Raw genomic sequence first — 17,220 nt, forward strand, 5'->3', positions numbered from 1 at the left:
TTTGTCGTCTCGTCGTATATTAATCCTTCCAAAATACTTCTTAATTATGTGTGGTTGAGAGCCTCGAGAGAGACAGAGAGAGACAGAGAGACAGAGAAACAGACAGAGAAACAGACAGACAGAGACAGATAGAGAGACAGACGGGGAATGGTGACTCACTATTTTGAAATGTTTTATAGTGAACGGTTTAAGTAACTAGAACAGGAAGATTATTAAGGTTAAATGGCATTCGCAAGGATACTTTGTGAATCGTGACGGGGGGATATATCGATTTCATTGAAATCATGGTGTTGCGATTTTTCGAAGCGTTTTAATCTCTTTGCTGATTATTTTGAAATGTTATTTTATCTTTTTACTGTTTGTCGTTCCATTGTCTACATAGTAATGTTTTTTCTTTTGTCTGTCGGTCTTTCGTAAATTTGGGCAACAGTGGAAATAAGTCTTTGGACTTTGCTCTGTAATCTATACACGATATTGCTGTTTTGTTGGTTAATTTGTGTATCATGTTGTGCAAAATAAATACACAAAAAAGAAAAAACAGAAGTAATCCCTCGCCTTAAAAAAGTTGGCAAGCAAAGAATCTGAAATGAAACATCATAACTGAAAATGATTTTGCACATGTATTGCCAACGTAGATAAAACAAAAGTATTTCAGTCAGTTATCTGTGGGTGGCGTTTTCTATTCGAACGTAACGTCACATAACTTAGATACTGACCTACAAGCATTACACATAAGCCATCGTACCCTCATTGACTATCAACAAAAACGCGTTCCAACTTGTGGAGAGTTTAATTCAGTGACAGAAATTTTCAGGCGTATCAGCGTGCAACACTATAAGCTACATACCAGTACAATTCAATTGGATGAAATTACGTCTTGTCGAAGGGATACACGCAAAGTAATTTGTGGGCTGGTAAATGCGTTGTCACCATCATTTGAACCATCCATCGATTGTGAATATTCTTCGTCCAGGCCGCTACCGGATACATCGTAAGATATACAGTTGGGGTAGGAAGAATTCTAATGATTCAAATTTTCCCCGTTTTTCCTCGTTTTTATCAAAACAACGTGAGGAAAATGACGGGATAAACAAACATGCGGAACCAGGTTTCATCGCCTGCCTTCACTTCGCGGAGCATTATGGCCCCGGAAACCCACAGGTGAAAATGGGCCATGTACAGTGTGCTTTACGTCACTATAAAAATGTAATGATATAGCAAGGATGAAACAATATCGGGACCTATGAAATTGCTGATGCAATCGTAATATATTGCCTTTTTATAATCTTTAACTACTTTTTAATTGGACAGATTCGTTTCAAAACGAAGGGGCATTGATATTAAACGTTTTTAATACATACGTGAGCTAATTCGAGGTCCATGTGTCTATATTTATCTGCCTGGACTTATGATGAAATTGTTGTTTTGTCATTATTATGCTGAGAAGGTGTGTCAAGGTTAAATATGTCAACCGGAAGCAATTGGTAGCCAAAGCCCGCGACTGCTATCTGAAAAGGTTTCACTTCACAACGCACGTTACGAACGCATAGGTCAGCTGTCGATGTGGAACAACGCCACGGTCCGTTCCACCACTTCGTCTACGTTCGTTTCAGTGTCACCAGTAACTATGCCGTCGGGAGAGAGTTTGGCGCAGTCACAGAATTCCCTGAAGTGTTCTATCAAACCCGATACGCGGCGTAGCGGGTAGATCAGAAGTCGGGCAGCTTGAAGTCGAGGTCGTTAGAATATTTGTGTGATACAGGTGCAGCCAACGAACAATGTACTTTTAAAAAGGTCCTTACTATGATAAGATATATTGTGCATGACAAATAATGTGAACTGACTAATTTTAAGTCAAGAGGGTAATTAATTAGCTGTTCATAATTTGCCCTCCCACAGAAAATTTTTCGACTTACCCTCCCACACTCAAACTTCATTTTTACCCACTCCCCACTTATTTTTGCCTGTTTCCCCTCCCCACTGTGAATATTTGAAGCTCCCTCGCCCTGTAGCGAATAAAACTTGCCAATTTCCCCTGCCCTGGAAACAATTCCCCTCAAAAAGTTTTTCGCCAAGCCCTGTCCCCAGGACAATCAACCGATATCCGCCCTGCCCTACAAAAAAAACCTAAAATTTGCTCCCCTACCACCTAAAAACAGTCCCCTGCCCTAGCAAAATTAAAATTTTCCCCGCCCTCAAAAATTGCTCCTGGAATAGCTTTTTCGATGAATAGCTCAATTGCTGCACCTGATTTGTGTGATAGACGTGCGTATATAGTGATACTCGCGCAGCTACGACGAACCATGCAAATTTATGGAGTTAACAGCCTGAGTGAGTTACACTGGTTATACTGCAATCAGGGCGTCCCCAGCGAAAACTGCAATCGAAACCTCTGCTTGGATAACATTGATAGTACACCAAAAAACCTCGTAAAGCCCAAAATTCGCCCGAACGTGTCGACGTCACTCGCAGGCCCGAGGTCAACATGATTCGGCGCAGGGCTTAACCAGTGAGTATTGCTTACACGACATCACACGATTCGAACCGCAGACGCCTAAGGTTAGGTACAAGGCGAAGGCCCAGGTAACCCAGATATTTTTAAAGGTTATGTATACGAGCCCAGTAACAACAAGCGACTGTGATTCGACTCAAACCACAAACTACGACTCTTGGCAGTGAAAACAGGTGCCCTTGTAGGATTGTTCATTGTTCAATCATTAAACAGTAAAGAAAATGTCCTTGGTTGACATCAATTGTGCGCCAGAAAAAGTCCTTACGCACCACGAACAGACCTCGTAAATTTGCAACGTACGTGCAGCATGGGTAGCTTCGCTCGTGAAAAGTACTGCGGGTACCTGACCAGGAGTGTTGACAGTTGATCCAAGGTCGTGAACTCCCGTGCAAGGTCATAAGGTGGTCATATAATTTAAGGCCGGGAGAATCGCAATAATTTGAGGGGGAGGGGTTCACTCAGACAAATGTAATTAGTAAGGGGTTAATAAAACACCATAAAAGAGGGGAATTATATGCAAACATTTCTTTTGTGACAGTTGTGCTATTCAATTCAGCTTGAGCGGAGATACCCCTATTTGCATATTTATATTAGAATTTCGTTCAAATGGAAGTGATGAGGGCGCTGTTCTACTTGACCGTTAGTGTGATTTTTCCTGTTTTTTTTGGGGGGGGGGCAATTTCAGCCCATTTTTTTCCCAACAAACGATGTCAGAGACGTTTCTATGGTCATATAAAGCAGTTAAGTTTGTGCCTATGATTTTTATCAACTTCTACGGCTTACTTTTGGTGCTATATGTGTGTATTGTCGATCTATGGCTCGCTAAACATAGGCCTACTTTTGGGCTGCCGCAACTACATGCACAGCTGATTCTTGTGAATATTTTTACATAGTTAGACAGTCTAATCATTATTAAGCCCCCTAACTTAGTTTTATTCTTGTTCATGCCCTGCAAATCACTGCTTTGGCCTCGTAGGTCGTACACCGTCCCGCCATCAGAAGACAAGATGGCCGCTTAAAGTGAGGAACGTGTTGCACTCCGCTGACGCCTTGCTCACGTTACAAATTGTTTAGGCCCAAAGATTGCACAATATCACATATTTTACTGTTGTCAATCCAACTTATGTTATATTTATATTTGATGCTTTGGTTACAATTTCGCGGTAGTCCTCGTAGGCATTGGGTACCAATATTCCATTGGGTAACCGGAGAAGTCGGGCAGTCGCGAACTCGGCCATCGCCAGCGCCGATGGTGCCGACCAACTCGGCCAGTGCAGTGGGACTCGGCCAGGAGAAGTCTGCCACTCGCAACAAAGCAATATGATTGCATACGCATTCTCTTCACAGTTGAATATGCCAAACAATTTTAACTTTTTACTACCATAGTTTTTGTTATTTTGTCGGTTTAATATTACCGGGTACTACGAACATTCAGAAAACAACTCAAAGTCGAAGAGCTCCCACGTCCACCCAGCAAAACATGTACGGTCTGCCTCCGTGTTTCTGCAGATCGCGCGCGTACCGTATTAAAGTTCAGGCAAACATTATGCCGTTTCTTTTCAGTAAAATTCATGGCTTGATGACTCTTAACTAAGTTGCTTCGCCATCTCCTATGACTTTTTAACGAACTTCAAGTGTAACTATGACGAAGACTGCAAAACTCGCTACCACGATCGCGATACACCGCCATCTTTAATTTTACCCAATGTGTGTATATCATACGTGCGTTGAACTGTGATCTGTGAAGTTTGCAAACATTACGCTCATCTTATGAATGACATTTAGATCGCTTTCGTATATAACTTAAGTGAGACTTCAAAAAAAGAAACACTAATATGGAGCATATATTCTAATAGGGTGCATACTGTACTGGCCGACTTCTCTTGTATTCGGTCATTGTCAACTGTCAGTGTCTGTCTGTTTGGAGTCGATGCAGGATGTGGTGGTCGGACATTCCCACGCCTGATTTCACTGACCCCTCAGCCTTTCAAGATAATAATATCGTTGTAAGAGTGGATTTGAGTGACCGTGATTTGTCACAGTTTTCCTTTTCACTGGTAACGGGTAGTATATCACTGTTCAGTTACCATGTTTCAACTCGTCAATGTTGACTGAAGTCCGATAGCATAAAGGCGAGTTTCAGTGCCATAGCGTTGTACGCTGTACACGCGTACACTGGGCTGTACGATCGGCCTTGTACGGTAACACTGACAGCGCATACATGGCATCATGAAATCATGCCGCAAATATAGGCGCACTGTCAGAAATTCACGAAACTTGTCACAAGCGTTGTTCAATAGCAAGTGGTTTGACACAACAAGTATTATTTTTGTTCAAGACCTGTATCAGTGTGTTTCGGGTCACAGTCTAAAACAGCACACAGCTGAGAGGTATAAACCATCATTGCAACGTACGAATTCAGTTGTCAATTATCATTAGTATTTATTTCTATCATGCATAGATACGATGAAATCACTCTCAAAAGTGTACATTACCTCATAGCATGTTCAATTTCGCATTAAATAATCATATTTGTGAGCTTTCGAGCCCATTTTCACGACCAAGTCGCTCGAACGACGTGTATTCCGACTTATACCACTCATGGTCATGTGACACATTGTCTCACCGTACGTTTATTATCGCAACACCAATTGTTCTTATGCAAATAAGTAAACCATTACGGTTCATTGATATGGAAATTAGTAAACCTTACAGTTTAATGAATAGACTTCATTATCATATGAATACAGACGTAAGGTTTACTACTTTCCATATCAATGTACGCGTAAAGGTTTACTTATCTACATACAAACGAAAATTAAACATCTGGCAGATTGTACACATGGCAACTTTTAATGAACTAGCGAAATTACATTTCAATGACAACTTATCACCGTGTTGATTTTGAATAAAAATATAGCCTGATGAACTTGTGTACCAGGTAATTAAACGTAGTGGTATCTGTCAAGCAGCACGGAGAATGGTACTCTTCAACTTTTACATCAACTTTTGTCACAGGTTTTGGGGATTGTAAAGCGTTAGACATGGTTTTCTGCAGGAAATTGCTGATACGCAGTGTGCGTGCGAAATTCTTCATCAGGACGATGACCCGTGCATTCTTTAAATAGTTGTTCATCGAAGCCCTTATTCATACAAAGAAGTTTCTGCAGCAACCTGAATTTAATGAAATAATCAATAATTGAAAATATTGCCGTCGAAAAGGAATGACATTTGAGCGGAAAGTAAGGATCCCACACTTGAAACTCCGTTCAAAGGACAACATTCAGCGGGCGGGATAGACCCATTGCATCGAACATTTCAAATATTATGTCACATTAAACTGGCCTTTCGAAAACACGATGGAAGAAACAATAACGATAACATTCACGCCGGGAAAATGTAAGAAAATAATGAAACTAACCTGCCCGAATGGCCGGTATGATATCCAGATATTCCACACATCCACAAATGAATATTTCGCTGCTTTTAACTGGAGTTGCTTTAAGTTTCTCGCTTCGGGTATGTCCCCATGCATCCGACACTGATCATGACACGCCTGATCCGGTAGACTTGCGTGTATAACTGTATTTGAAGTACGCGAGATCCTTATATTTCAGTCAATTGTGCATTGTTCACGGCAGCAGGAAATCTTTCACTTTCATGTTTGCCGTTAGGTAAAATCCTCTCTGTCATCCAGTGGTATAGCGTTATCAAACTGCGAGCAAAACTGTTCCACTTCGCTTGATTACATTGTGTCGGAGATATACATGTATGCGTCCGTACTGGTGGCGTGGCCGATGCACAGTGACATGCACATGCATCATACCACGTGGCAAATTGATGTGCACCTGGATCAGTGCCGTCAGTTTATTAGCCAATGAGAAAGCTGTATTAAACTATCTATTGTGTCAGAATTTCAATCCCTAATACAACAGGTGTTTTAAGGCGCAATGCAAATTGTCATTCTGATAGCACCGCACAACTAGGTCATGATATTTTTCAAATTTCATCTTTTTTCGTGGTATAAGTAGGTAATTGTACAGGTTCTCGTGGGTTTTAATTCTAAACCTCACGGCTTTAGCTGGCAAGTTGTAAAACGCACTCGGCCTTCGGCCTCGTGCGGTTTACAACGTGCCAGCTGAAGCCGTGAGGTTTAGAATGGTAAACCCACTCGAACCCGTACAATTACCTATACTTATACCACTCATGGTCATGTAACACATTGTTCTCACCGTACGTTTATTATCGCAACACCAATCGTTCTTATGCAAATAAGTAAACCATTACGGTTCATTGATACGGAAATTAGTAAACCTTACAGTTTAATGAAAAGACTCTATTATCATATGGATACAGACGTAAGCTTTACTACTTTCCATATCAATGTACACGTAAAGGTTTACTTATCTACATACAAACGAAAATCAAACATCTGGCAAAATGTACACATGGCAACTTTTAATGAACTAGCGAAATTAAATTTCAATGACATCTTATCACCTTGTTGATTTTGAATGCAAATATGGCCTGATGAACTTGTGTACGAGGTTATAAACGTTGTGGTATCCGACAAGCAGTACGGAGAATGGTACTCTTCAACTTTTACATTAACTTTTGTCATAGGTTGTGGGGATTGTAAAGCGTTAGACACGGTTTTCTGCAGGAAATTGCTGATACGCAGTGTTCGTATGAAATTCTTCATCAGGACGATGACCAGCGCATTCTTTAAATAGTTGTTCATCAAAGCCCTTATGCATACAAAGAAGTTGCTGCAGCAACCTGCATTTAATGAAAATAATCAATAATTGAAAATATTACCGTCGAAAAGGAATGACATTTGAGCCGAAAGTAATGGAATCCCACACTTGAAACTCCGTTCAAAGGACAACACTCAGAGGGCGGGATAGACCCATTGCATCGAACGTTTCAAATATTATAGTGTTACCCAGTGTATTAAACTCGGTGGACTTACCAAGTCTTTGTCGTACTGGGTGGTCCGCAGAAGGCTTTACGTAAGGACGTCTGCTCTCTTCAGCGGTGTATATCGTTCTGCTGTTGGTGAGGGGAAATGCGTAATGTACATGCGAGGCTTGGCATTCCATGAATACAACGGCGGCGCAGCACCTGTGCAGGAGGGCGCCGCCAACGGCCGAAAGCCCACATTTCACTACAATATTATCATGTCATATTAAACTGGCCTTTCAAAAACACGATGGAAGAAACAATAACGATAACAGTCACGCCGGGAAAATGTAAGAAAATAATTGAAACTAACCTGCCCGAATGGCCGGTATGATATCCAGATATTCCACACATCCACAAATGATATTTCGATGCTTTAGCTGGAGTTGTTTTAAGTTTCTCGCTTCGGGTACGTCCCCATGCATCCGACACTGACACGCCTAATCCGGTAGACTTGCGTGTATTTTGGAGTACGCGAGATCCTTGTATTTCAGTCAATTGTGCACTGTTCACGGAAGCAGAAAATCTTTCACTTTTGTTTGCCGTTTGGTAAAATCCTCTCTGTCATCCAGTGGTATAGCGTTATCAAACTGCCAGCAAAACCGTTCCACTTCGCTTGATTACATCGTGTCGGAGATATACAAGTATGCGGCCACACTGGTGGCGTGGCCGATGCACAGTGATATGCACATGCATCATACCAAGTGGCAAATTGATGTGCACCTGGATCAGTGCAGTCACTTTATTAGCCAATGAGAAAGCTGTATTAAACTATCGATTGTGTCAGAATTTCAATCCCTAATGACACCAGGTGTTTTAAGGCGCAATGCAAATTGTCATTCTGATAGAACCGCACAACTAGGTCATGATATTTTTCAAATTTCCTCTTTTTTCGTGGTATAAGTAGGTAATTGTACAGGTTCTCGTGTGTTTACAATTGTAAACCTCACGGCTTTAGCTGGCAAGTTGTAAACCGCACTCGGCCTTCGGCCTCGTGCGGTGTTACAACATGCAGCTAAAGCCGTGAGGTTTACAATTGTAAACCCACTCGAACCCGTACAATTACCTATACATATTGCTTGTTTACATTCAGAACGAGGCTCTGCAGCCTATTGAATTATGCAAATTTCTGTACGTCCGCTCAAGTTGAATTGCATTACAAATTTTCAAGTTTCCATATCAGGGGGGGGGGGGGGATCACCTCCTTATCTTATTCCGTGTGTTCACAACGCTCGATCGATGCTAAAAGCAGAGCAGCAGCCGTCCTTTTTGTTTACCTTGTTTAGTGTGAAATTGCAGATGTATTTCGTGAACTCTCAAAAACTGATAATGCATATGTAGACGTTTACTGTTACTTATTTTCATGGCTGATATTTTAAAAGGAGAAAGTCGGCCATTTTTTCATGAATTTTGTTTGATATGACATACTGCTTATATTGTTTGACGTATTGAAAGATACTGAATGAATGGGTGACCATGCATATATTCGACCTCGGTTTTAGACACGATACATTATCATCACGAGAATGAATAAATGGTCATGACCATTAATTCATTTCAGGAAAACGTGACCAGGATGGAGCGATATAGGCATGAATATTCTGCAAAGAGACATTAAACCAAGGTTGTGCTTTTTAAGTTGCTGGACTAATTCATTATGGAAAAGCGATTGGCAAGGGTGCTAAGGGTGTGGCTCTCACCAACATATTGTGAGAATAGTTATGCATTCCGATTGTTACCGATGATTTGGAAAGCAAAGAATTTCAAGTCCGGTGAGACTTGAAATTCCCACTTGTCATCTGTGAAGCTCAAGACTGTGTCTCAGCAGTGACCCGTAAACAAAGTTGTCTTTCTCAGTTTTCAAGGTAAAACAATGCACGGCATTGTCCAAAACTGTTTTCAAAGTTTCAAAACTTTTCTCACTAAAGGTGAGATATGGCCCTTCCCTGCAACTCTTCCTCTATAGTATCTAGAAACCCCTGCATAGAAATGATACCACTAGATATATTGATAATTTGATAACACTGTAATGTGGTCATCATAAGGAACCTTCAACTAAATGTCAAAGTTATAAAACAAAATGAATTTCAGAATAGGACAGTTTTGAAGTGAAATAACACAAATGTTTTTGAAAATTAACAAAGCGTTGCCTAGTTTAATTTAGAATACGGACATGCACTGTGGCTACAAATCCAATTTATATTAAGTCGTTGAATCAACGGTTTCAGCAGGTAAGGTGTCTTTACCAAAATCACATATTTTGACCTATATCATTTACATATGCAAATTATATCGCCGGATGGAAATACAATTGAATGAGGTGAACCCTTCGAAAGTGTAAGGAATTTTTTCAGACAAGAGTATTTCAAAGAAAAATATAGAAAACCAACAACAATCGGATATCCTATTGGTAACAAATTCACTATCATGTTAATCATCGTCATCTTTATACTTATTACTTACAGTTTACCTCGTATAGGGACCTCTGTATATATTCGAAGATGACAACACAACGGCAGGCTGACTACTATTGGAAATGGTTGATTGTGTGTTGTGCATTCTACACACAATTTTACACATTGGGGGCCGAAGTATCCAGGGGCGTCTTCATAGTCGAATTCCTGGAGTATTTCGGAGAGGGAGCTTCTCTCTTCACCTGGATTTTCATGTTCTCGGGACTTGCCGGAACAGTAGCTGGTAATTATGTGAAGCACTGTTTATCATACATAGTATGCCTAGCCCATTGGATGACAAGTACATTGTACATTGTAATGTTCTCGATGATTCCCGATCTAATAACCCCCCTCAAAAAATACCACTACTACTTGAATTTTTGTACACAATTTTAGACCGTAAAGTGATGTGATATAGGTAACCTGCGAATGTCAGTAGAGAAGCATTTATCCCAAAAATGTATTCAGAAATATAATATGTCTCATCAGTGTCGTATCATAGGAGGGAGATCGTTTAGTAAATCGTTGTTTTAGTGATAGAAACTCGAATTTTTGGTAGTATATTCATTAATGCAAACCCTGACTAAACCTAATGTAAACCCCTTAATATTGCATTTTATGTGTTTTTCTGTGATTAAACTGATTTCACATACACTAGCCTCAAGGAAGTGTTGTTCGATTTACAATTCAAGATTGTTGAAATGATGATTGATTTGGTGTACATAAACTTTAGGTTGATTTTTGTGGAGTAAATCGTCGATTAATTTTTGGGTAGTAAATTTTTAGGGTAAAAAGTTAACGTCTATCTTCCGAAAGCATCCATACAAAGGCTTTCAAATTAGATATCTCATTCCTGGAATGTAATGCTGATTTTTTATCAATGATTGCGGCCTTTGCATATCAAAGTACCATGTTAAAACGCCATGTCCTCCGAAAATCGAAAATTCTTGTCCTATGGCTCAGGAAGACACTAGATAATGCTGTCTCTTTCATCGTCAATTAGATTTTTCTTAGTAAATTTTGAGGGGGAAAGGCGCAATATTCCCATTTCGGCTTCAAAAATTGTTGATAATTCCTCGGGATGACTTGATATGATACGTTTCGATAAAAGTGATTCATTTTAACTCTGAGTACCTCTTGATGGTTGTATTTTTCATGCTGTGATATCTGCAATGTTATTATCCGAATATTTCCACTGTGGATGCGGAAACAATGTTTACTACCAGGAATCTGAAAATTGTTATATCACTTACAAAGTCGTTGTGTAAGTATGCATGATACCGATCTAATGAAATGCGCCCATGCAACATTTTTGTGCGAGTTCAATTTTCCCCCGAAGTCGGTTGGCTGACAGCCTTCAAGCGTGGCTTCATACGTGCCAACCGGTGAGACCGAAGGGATTGTTGGGATGAGAGTGAAGTTTTCATGACGTATTATCCGAGGCTTAACGTCTTGTGTTTTGCTCCAAAAACTTCCTGAAATTGCCGATGTTTTAATTTGGTATGATCAAATTGGAGCACACTGAGTCACTGATGTGTGTCTGTTGTTTTCCAGGTCCCGTGGCGGGATATGCCATTTCGAAGTATGGTGCCCGGAAAGTGGTTTTATTCTCAGCGATATTACATACTCTTGCCATAGGCACATCGGTGTTTGCTGAAAGCGTACCTCACTTAATCGTAACGTTTGGGATGTTAAACGGTGAGTGTCTTGTGGTACAAAGAATACAAAACCTTTACAGTGGCTGTTGACCCTTGAAACGCATGCGCAGTTTTACGAAACACAAGATTAACTCGATGATAGATTTGAAAATGTTGCAAAGTATACAATTGTTGCCAGCATCACATCATTCCTCAGGATTAATTGCATAAAATCCAGTACGACATAATCGACGAATAAACTTCCGATACATTAGCTGCAATGTCACTTTCATTGACTTTTTGAACCATGTTTGATTATAAAAAAATAATGGCAATTGCTAGGTATAGCAGGGGCCGAAAGATCCAATTGACGTGCTCCTGAACTTAGTCAGCAAGAAATGTCAGTAATTGTGACAATTAAGTCGATGAAACTATCCCTTTCAAACCACTTCTCGTCCTGAATGAGAGACTGAGCGTCAAATAAGAACCAATCAAAACGTTACTCGACTCAACAGGGTCAATTGACTTGTCACAACCATAGCAACCACAGAGAGCAAGTCGACACTGCAGCTGCGTTAATGTAGGCCTATAGGTTACGACAGGATGGATCCAAGGCAGACGGATTAATGTGATTTTTCGACCGGGCGTCATTTCTGATTCCAGTTCGTGGACGTTTTATGCTTTTTCCATTGGAATTGTGATGACTAAATTCGCAGGATTTTGAAAGTTCGTTCAATTTCCTTTAAAAGTACCCGCAGTATGGGTGACGGTTTCGATGATTCGCGATTGCTCGTAGAAATGCCGAGTTAATAATATACAAATGTAGTTTTGCAAATTAGGTCATTTTGTACATGGTGATCAACCAGAAAGTGCTTGTCGACTACCGTGACTTGATACAACAGTTACTGTTGCACCCTTGTTTTGTTTGAACGTCAATTTAGGATTACATTTTAAAGATGGTGTTAAGCGTTGTTTCTGGATTTCGACCAACGTGACACAAATAGAAAGAGAAAAGCCCATTGTCATGCTCCTATGCAGACCTTTTTCACATCTTGATTAAGGTACCAGGTTTTCTCCTGTCACCTGAGATTATCTCCACGAAATAAATGCCTGGATCAATGATGTTAGTATTTTTACCCTCGGCAATAATAGACTTGTCCACATCTACACGCAGTTTCCTCATGGTGTTCATAACACTTCATTACAAGTAATCGGCAAAATATCAAGCAATTACTGCTGGCATAATAATAATTAGAATGCAAATATGCAGATAGAGTACTTCGTTCATCTTTCATGCTCTTCAATATAAGTTCTGTCGACACTTAAGGTAGCACGCGCCTCGGGGACACAAATTTAGACTCTCAAACGTTTACAATTCCTTTCTGATATACCACTTGTGGGGGTTTTATTTTAAAGCTCTTGGCGTGAGAAAACTTTTCACCTGCTTAGTTTTTCGAAATTCGAAAATTTTATTTTTCTTCATACAGTTAACACAGGGATGGCGGCCATTTTGAATTTTAAATATCGGTAAATCTTTTGGTATTTGTTTCCCTAGTACAACAATTTGCACGTTGACCCCCGATTTTTATTCTTGATTTAGAAAGAGAATGATTGAAAGATTCCTCAAGGAAAGTTTGAGCAAAAGTTTAAGTCTTTCGCTTTCGAGGCGCACACTACCTTAAGTTCAATATACAGTTTTGCACTTATCAGGGTCAAACTTTGGCTATTTTGACGATTTCACTGAATTTCTGAAAATCTTAATGTGGAAAATTCAATTCTCTCTTTTGCAGGAATTGGTCTGAATATTGCCTTCCTTGGTGGATATACCATGATACCACAGTACTTCACTGATCGCTATGCATTTGCCAATGGGCTCGCTGGAACGGGAGGCGGATGTGGTTCCATGGTCCTTCCTCCAATAGTCGTGATCTTAATCGAACAATATGGATGGCACGGCGCTATGATAGTGTTAACCGGATTCTCCGCCAATCTGTTTGTTTGTGCTGCTGGTATGAAACCTCCGTTCATTGCCACCTCTACGAAGGATGAGGATGGCCATGCAAAAGAAAATGGTGATGAAAGGTTACCTGACGACAAGCGAGGTGGCGATAAGTTGTCAGATGACGGATTTTCCTCTTCAATAGAATCTGTTCCCGATGACCAAGTTGGGAAAGATGGAACGCCTGATGTCGATTCTGAAGTGGAACCAAAAATCGGATGCCCATTGAACAAAAATTCACCCGTTATCAAAATATTTGGATGGTTTGTGCTCAGGGAATATCCTTTGTTTGCAATGTTCGCCCTTGGTTCAGTTTTCTACGGTGTCTACGTCACGTCAAATCCACTTTGGATAGTTGTCCGTGCAGTCGACCTGGGAATTCCGCGCATCAATGCTGCTACTCTGATGACATACATCGGAGGTTGTGGCATGATAAGTAGATTAATGCATGGATGGTTCATTGATCGTGGATTCGTCTCTCCGTTCACACTGTTGATTTTAGTAATGGCTATCGCATCAATCGCAAACATTGTGCTCACCTTCACAACCAGCTATGCAATAATGGTTGTCTCTTGTGTTTTCATTGGACTAAGCCAGGGAATTTGTCTACCTATTATGGTAGTCTCTTCAAAACAACTGGTTAGACCAGTAGATCTTCCTAGTGCGCTTGGTTTATTTTTTTCAACGGTGGACTTTTCAAGTATGTGGATTCCCGTTCAAGGTAAATTGAACATTCTTAAACTGGCATGTCGGTATATCGTCAAAGTTCGTATCATAATGAATGAATGAATGAATGAATGAATGAATGAATGAATGAATGAATGAATGAATGAATGAGTGAATGTATGAATGATGATTATGATCTAGCATGTAAGTTTATCGTCAAAGCTCGTATCATTATGAATGAATGAGTTAATTAAATATTATAAACAATTAATTAATTAATTTATTTATTTATTATTAATTATAATTAATAAATTAATTAAATAATTAACTCATTTACGTATTTATAAATCAATGAGTCAAAAGTTCAATATATTAAAAAATTGATTTATGTTAGTATTAACGAATAAATTAAAATGTTAAGACATTAATTTACTTATTAATTGAATTATTCATTAATGAATGAATGAATTAAATGTTTGTATCCATGAACGTATGTAAGTATTTAATGCATATGTATGTATGGAGGGAGGGAGGGAGGGATGGAGGGATGGATCGACAGAGGATTGAGAGAGGGAGAGAAGGAGGAAGGTAGGAGGAATATATTTATGCGTCTGTTGTCATCTATGTATCTGCCTGTATACTATGTATGTTCACATGTATGTTTTTTTGTATACGTACCTATGTGTATGTCTTTGTACATACTTATGTATATACAAACTGCATGTATGTACCCACCTGTACATATCAACCTACTTATCTCTCTCTCTCTCTCTCTCTCTCTCTCTCTCTCTCTCTCTCTCTCTCTCTCTCTCTCTCTCTCTCTCTCTCTCTCTCTCTCTCTCTCTCTATGCGTTGTTGTGACGTTCGTGTATGATCGCGCATGTATTTGTCATAGTAATCTCATCAATAGGTGCATACTGGTTGCCTCTTTCTCTTTCACTTGTACCAGGAGTCATCGAGTGAAGGCTTAGAACAATTGCAAATTCATCTCATCACACATTTCCGTCAAAAAAAAATAAAAAACCACCACTTTATATTCCTCTTATGTCCAGGTAAGATTCTTGATGCGACAGAAGATTCACGGCTTCCGCTCCTTTTCACGGACGTCTGCCTCATTGCTTGTACGATTGTGTGCGTAGTGGTTTGCAAAGTCCATCAGAAACGGATCGAACGTGACTCCAGTTTGCATATCTCAAACGAGGAACAGACACTGTGATACTCCTATCACGTTTGGAAAAAGATGGCAGATGGCAGAAAGTATAACATTCTTGTAAAAAAGTATTTTATATATAATAACAGTGCAAAAAACAGATCAACGAGTTCTTCTTTTAAAGTTATGGCACCCTTATAGTGGTGGGTGTAGTTGAGGCCTGGTCCTTCAAGTTGCAGTCAGTGTACTACTTTCATAATCTACCCAAATGGCACAGAGAAAATTAGTAGTATTTCAGCCTCACGATACATTAGTATCCTTGGACGCTATAAATTCCGCGCAATTCCTCCCGATTTGGACTCTAACAATACTGGCGCCACGAAATGCCAGCACGTTATCGACCGCATGGTCTTACTCGTTAACACATTTAAATTCACCTAGTAACTATGTTTCGCATGGAGGTACTCTGTGTACTACCACCATGTTCTATTGTATTTCCTTGTAATATTTGGCTGTCATTATCATTTTAATTTATTCATTTGAAACCACGCTGTTTTGAAACAAAAGAATTGTAGCAAGCCACGCACAGGCAAGTGATAATTTCTACTTTTATATCTTTTCGTATGCTGGTAGAAATCAAAGTACTGTCTTATTGTAGTCTTTATGGCGCCGGTATCCGACATAGCCAAGATACTGTATAAATAGACTAACAGGGTAAACTAAAACGAACGTAGACACTAACACAGGAGACAGGACCACGGCCACGCCCTTGGGAGTGACCGAGACAGGACATTCACTCAGGGACTAACTCAGACCATGGATGTATTTTTTTACATCCATGCTCAGACACTCAGGACCACGGTCACTCCCTTGTGGAGTGACCGAGACATGACATTCACTCAGGGACTAACTCAGACACTCAGGACCACGGTCACGCCCTTGTGGAGTGACCGAGACAAGACATTCACTCAGGACCAACTCAGACACTAACACGAGGAGACAGAACTAACATATGTATCAGTGGTCACGGCCCGGCCACGATTCCGTATTCAATAAACAAGTTCAAGCTTAAGTTCGACATCAACACTCGTCAGTTCCAGCCTCTTTCTAATGATACGACAGTTCCAGCTTCTTTCTAAATGTTACGACACTAAGTTGACTTTTAACTTGGTAAAGTTCAAGTTCATACGGGCAACAGGGACAAACCAGCCATATTAATGTCGACATTGAACGCCGGAATCAAGGCTCGAGGAACAAACTTCTTAACGGTGTGCCATACATAGAACTTGACTGAGATTTTGCATTGATCATGGGTTGATTTTAAATCTATTTGAGACAACAGCTTGTTTTGCATTCGACAATTTTTCAAGTGCAATTACATGTATTATCGTAGTCGTGTAACTCTTCAAGTTTTATACGGTGAAGTGTAAATATCTTCAAATATGGTGTCTCCAAACGTTAATCGGATAACCTGATTTTGATGAACGTGTTCCCTGTAAAATGTTATACGCAATATTTCTTGTCACGCAGAATTGAATCCTTTGCGGAAAACTTCGCAGAATACCACAATTATAAATAAAGATGTCATATGTATCAAAATCAACTTTGGTTTGGTCACATATTTTATGTCGAACACGATTGGAACTAATTTGGGATAATTGGATCTTCATATTTTTCAAATTTCTCAAAAGTGTTAGATGCCCTATAGATGAATATTACAGTATTACTAATTACTTATAAAAACAAGTGTGTAACTTAAAGAAAAGTGAATGAGGTTACATTTGCAGATTAAATCGACATTACTTCACCATCCAATTATCCCAAATGAGGTTGGGTGGACA

At 39.8% G+C, this 17,220-nt stretch overlaps 1 protein-coding gene across 2 annotated transcripts; it reads left to right on the forward strand.

Annotated features, from left to right (window-relative positions):
* The first annotated feature begins 1,486 nt into the window (after positions 1-1,486).
* LOC139131264 (monocarboxylate transporter 12-like) lies at positions 1,487-16,982 on the forward strand. 2 transcript variants are annotated; one of them, XM_070697255.1, is made up of 6 exons: positions 1,487-1,762; positions 2,264-2,509; positions 9,940-10,171; positions 11,482-11,625; positions 13,355-14,284; positions 15,282-16,982. In XM_070697255.1, exons 3-6 carry the CDS (start codon positions 9,976-9,978, stop codon positions 15,443-15,445), a joined length of 1,434 nt encoding a protein of 477 aa, XP_070553356.1. In that variant the 5' UTR covers positions 1,487-1,762; positions 2,264-2,509; positions 9,940-9,975; the 3' UTR covers positions 15,446-16,982. The 2 variants fall into 2 exon arrangements, with proteins under 2 accessions (XP_070553356.1, XP_070553357.1); XM_070697256.1 differs by lacking the exons at positions 1,487-1,762; positions 2,264-2,509 and adding an exon at positions 8,724-9,339.
* Positions 16,983-17,220: the final 238 nt, after the last annotated feature.

Source organism: Ptychodera flava, chromosome 4 (assembly GCF_041260155.1).
Source record: "Ptychodera flava strain L36383 chromosome 4, AS_Pfla_20210202, whole genome shotgun sequence".
Taxonomy (NCBI): domain Eukaryota; kingdom Metazoa; phylum Hemichordata; class Enteropneusta; family Ptychoderidae; genus Ptychodera; species Ptychodera flava.

What these genes read in the sequence shown, in the direction of transcription:
- LOC139131264 (XM_070697255.1), top strand. Translation starts at nt 9,976, where the DNA reads ATGACAACACAACGGCAGGCTGACTACTATTGGAAATGGTTGATTGTG. An exon ending in AACGTTTGGGATGTTAAACG is followed by an intron (nt 11,626 to 13,354) that starts GTGAGTGTCTTG and finishes TCTCTTTTGCAG; the next exon opens with GAATTGGTCTGAATATTGCC. An exon ending in TATGTGGATTCCCGTTCAAG is followed by an intron (nt 14,285 to 15,281) that starts GTAAATTGAACA and finishes TCTTATGTCCAG; the next exon opens with GTAAGATTCTTGATGCGACA.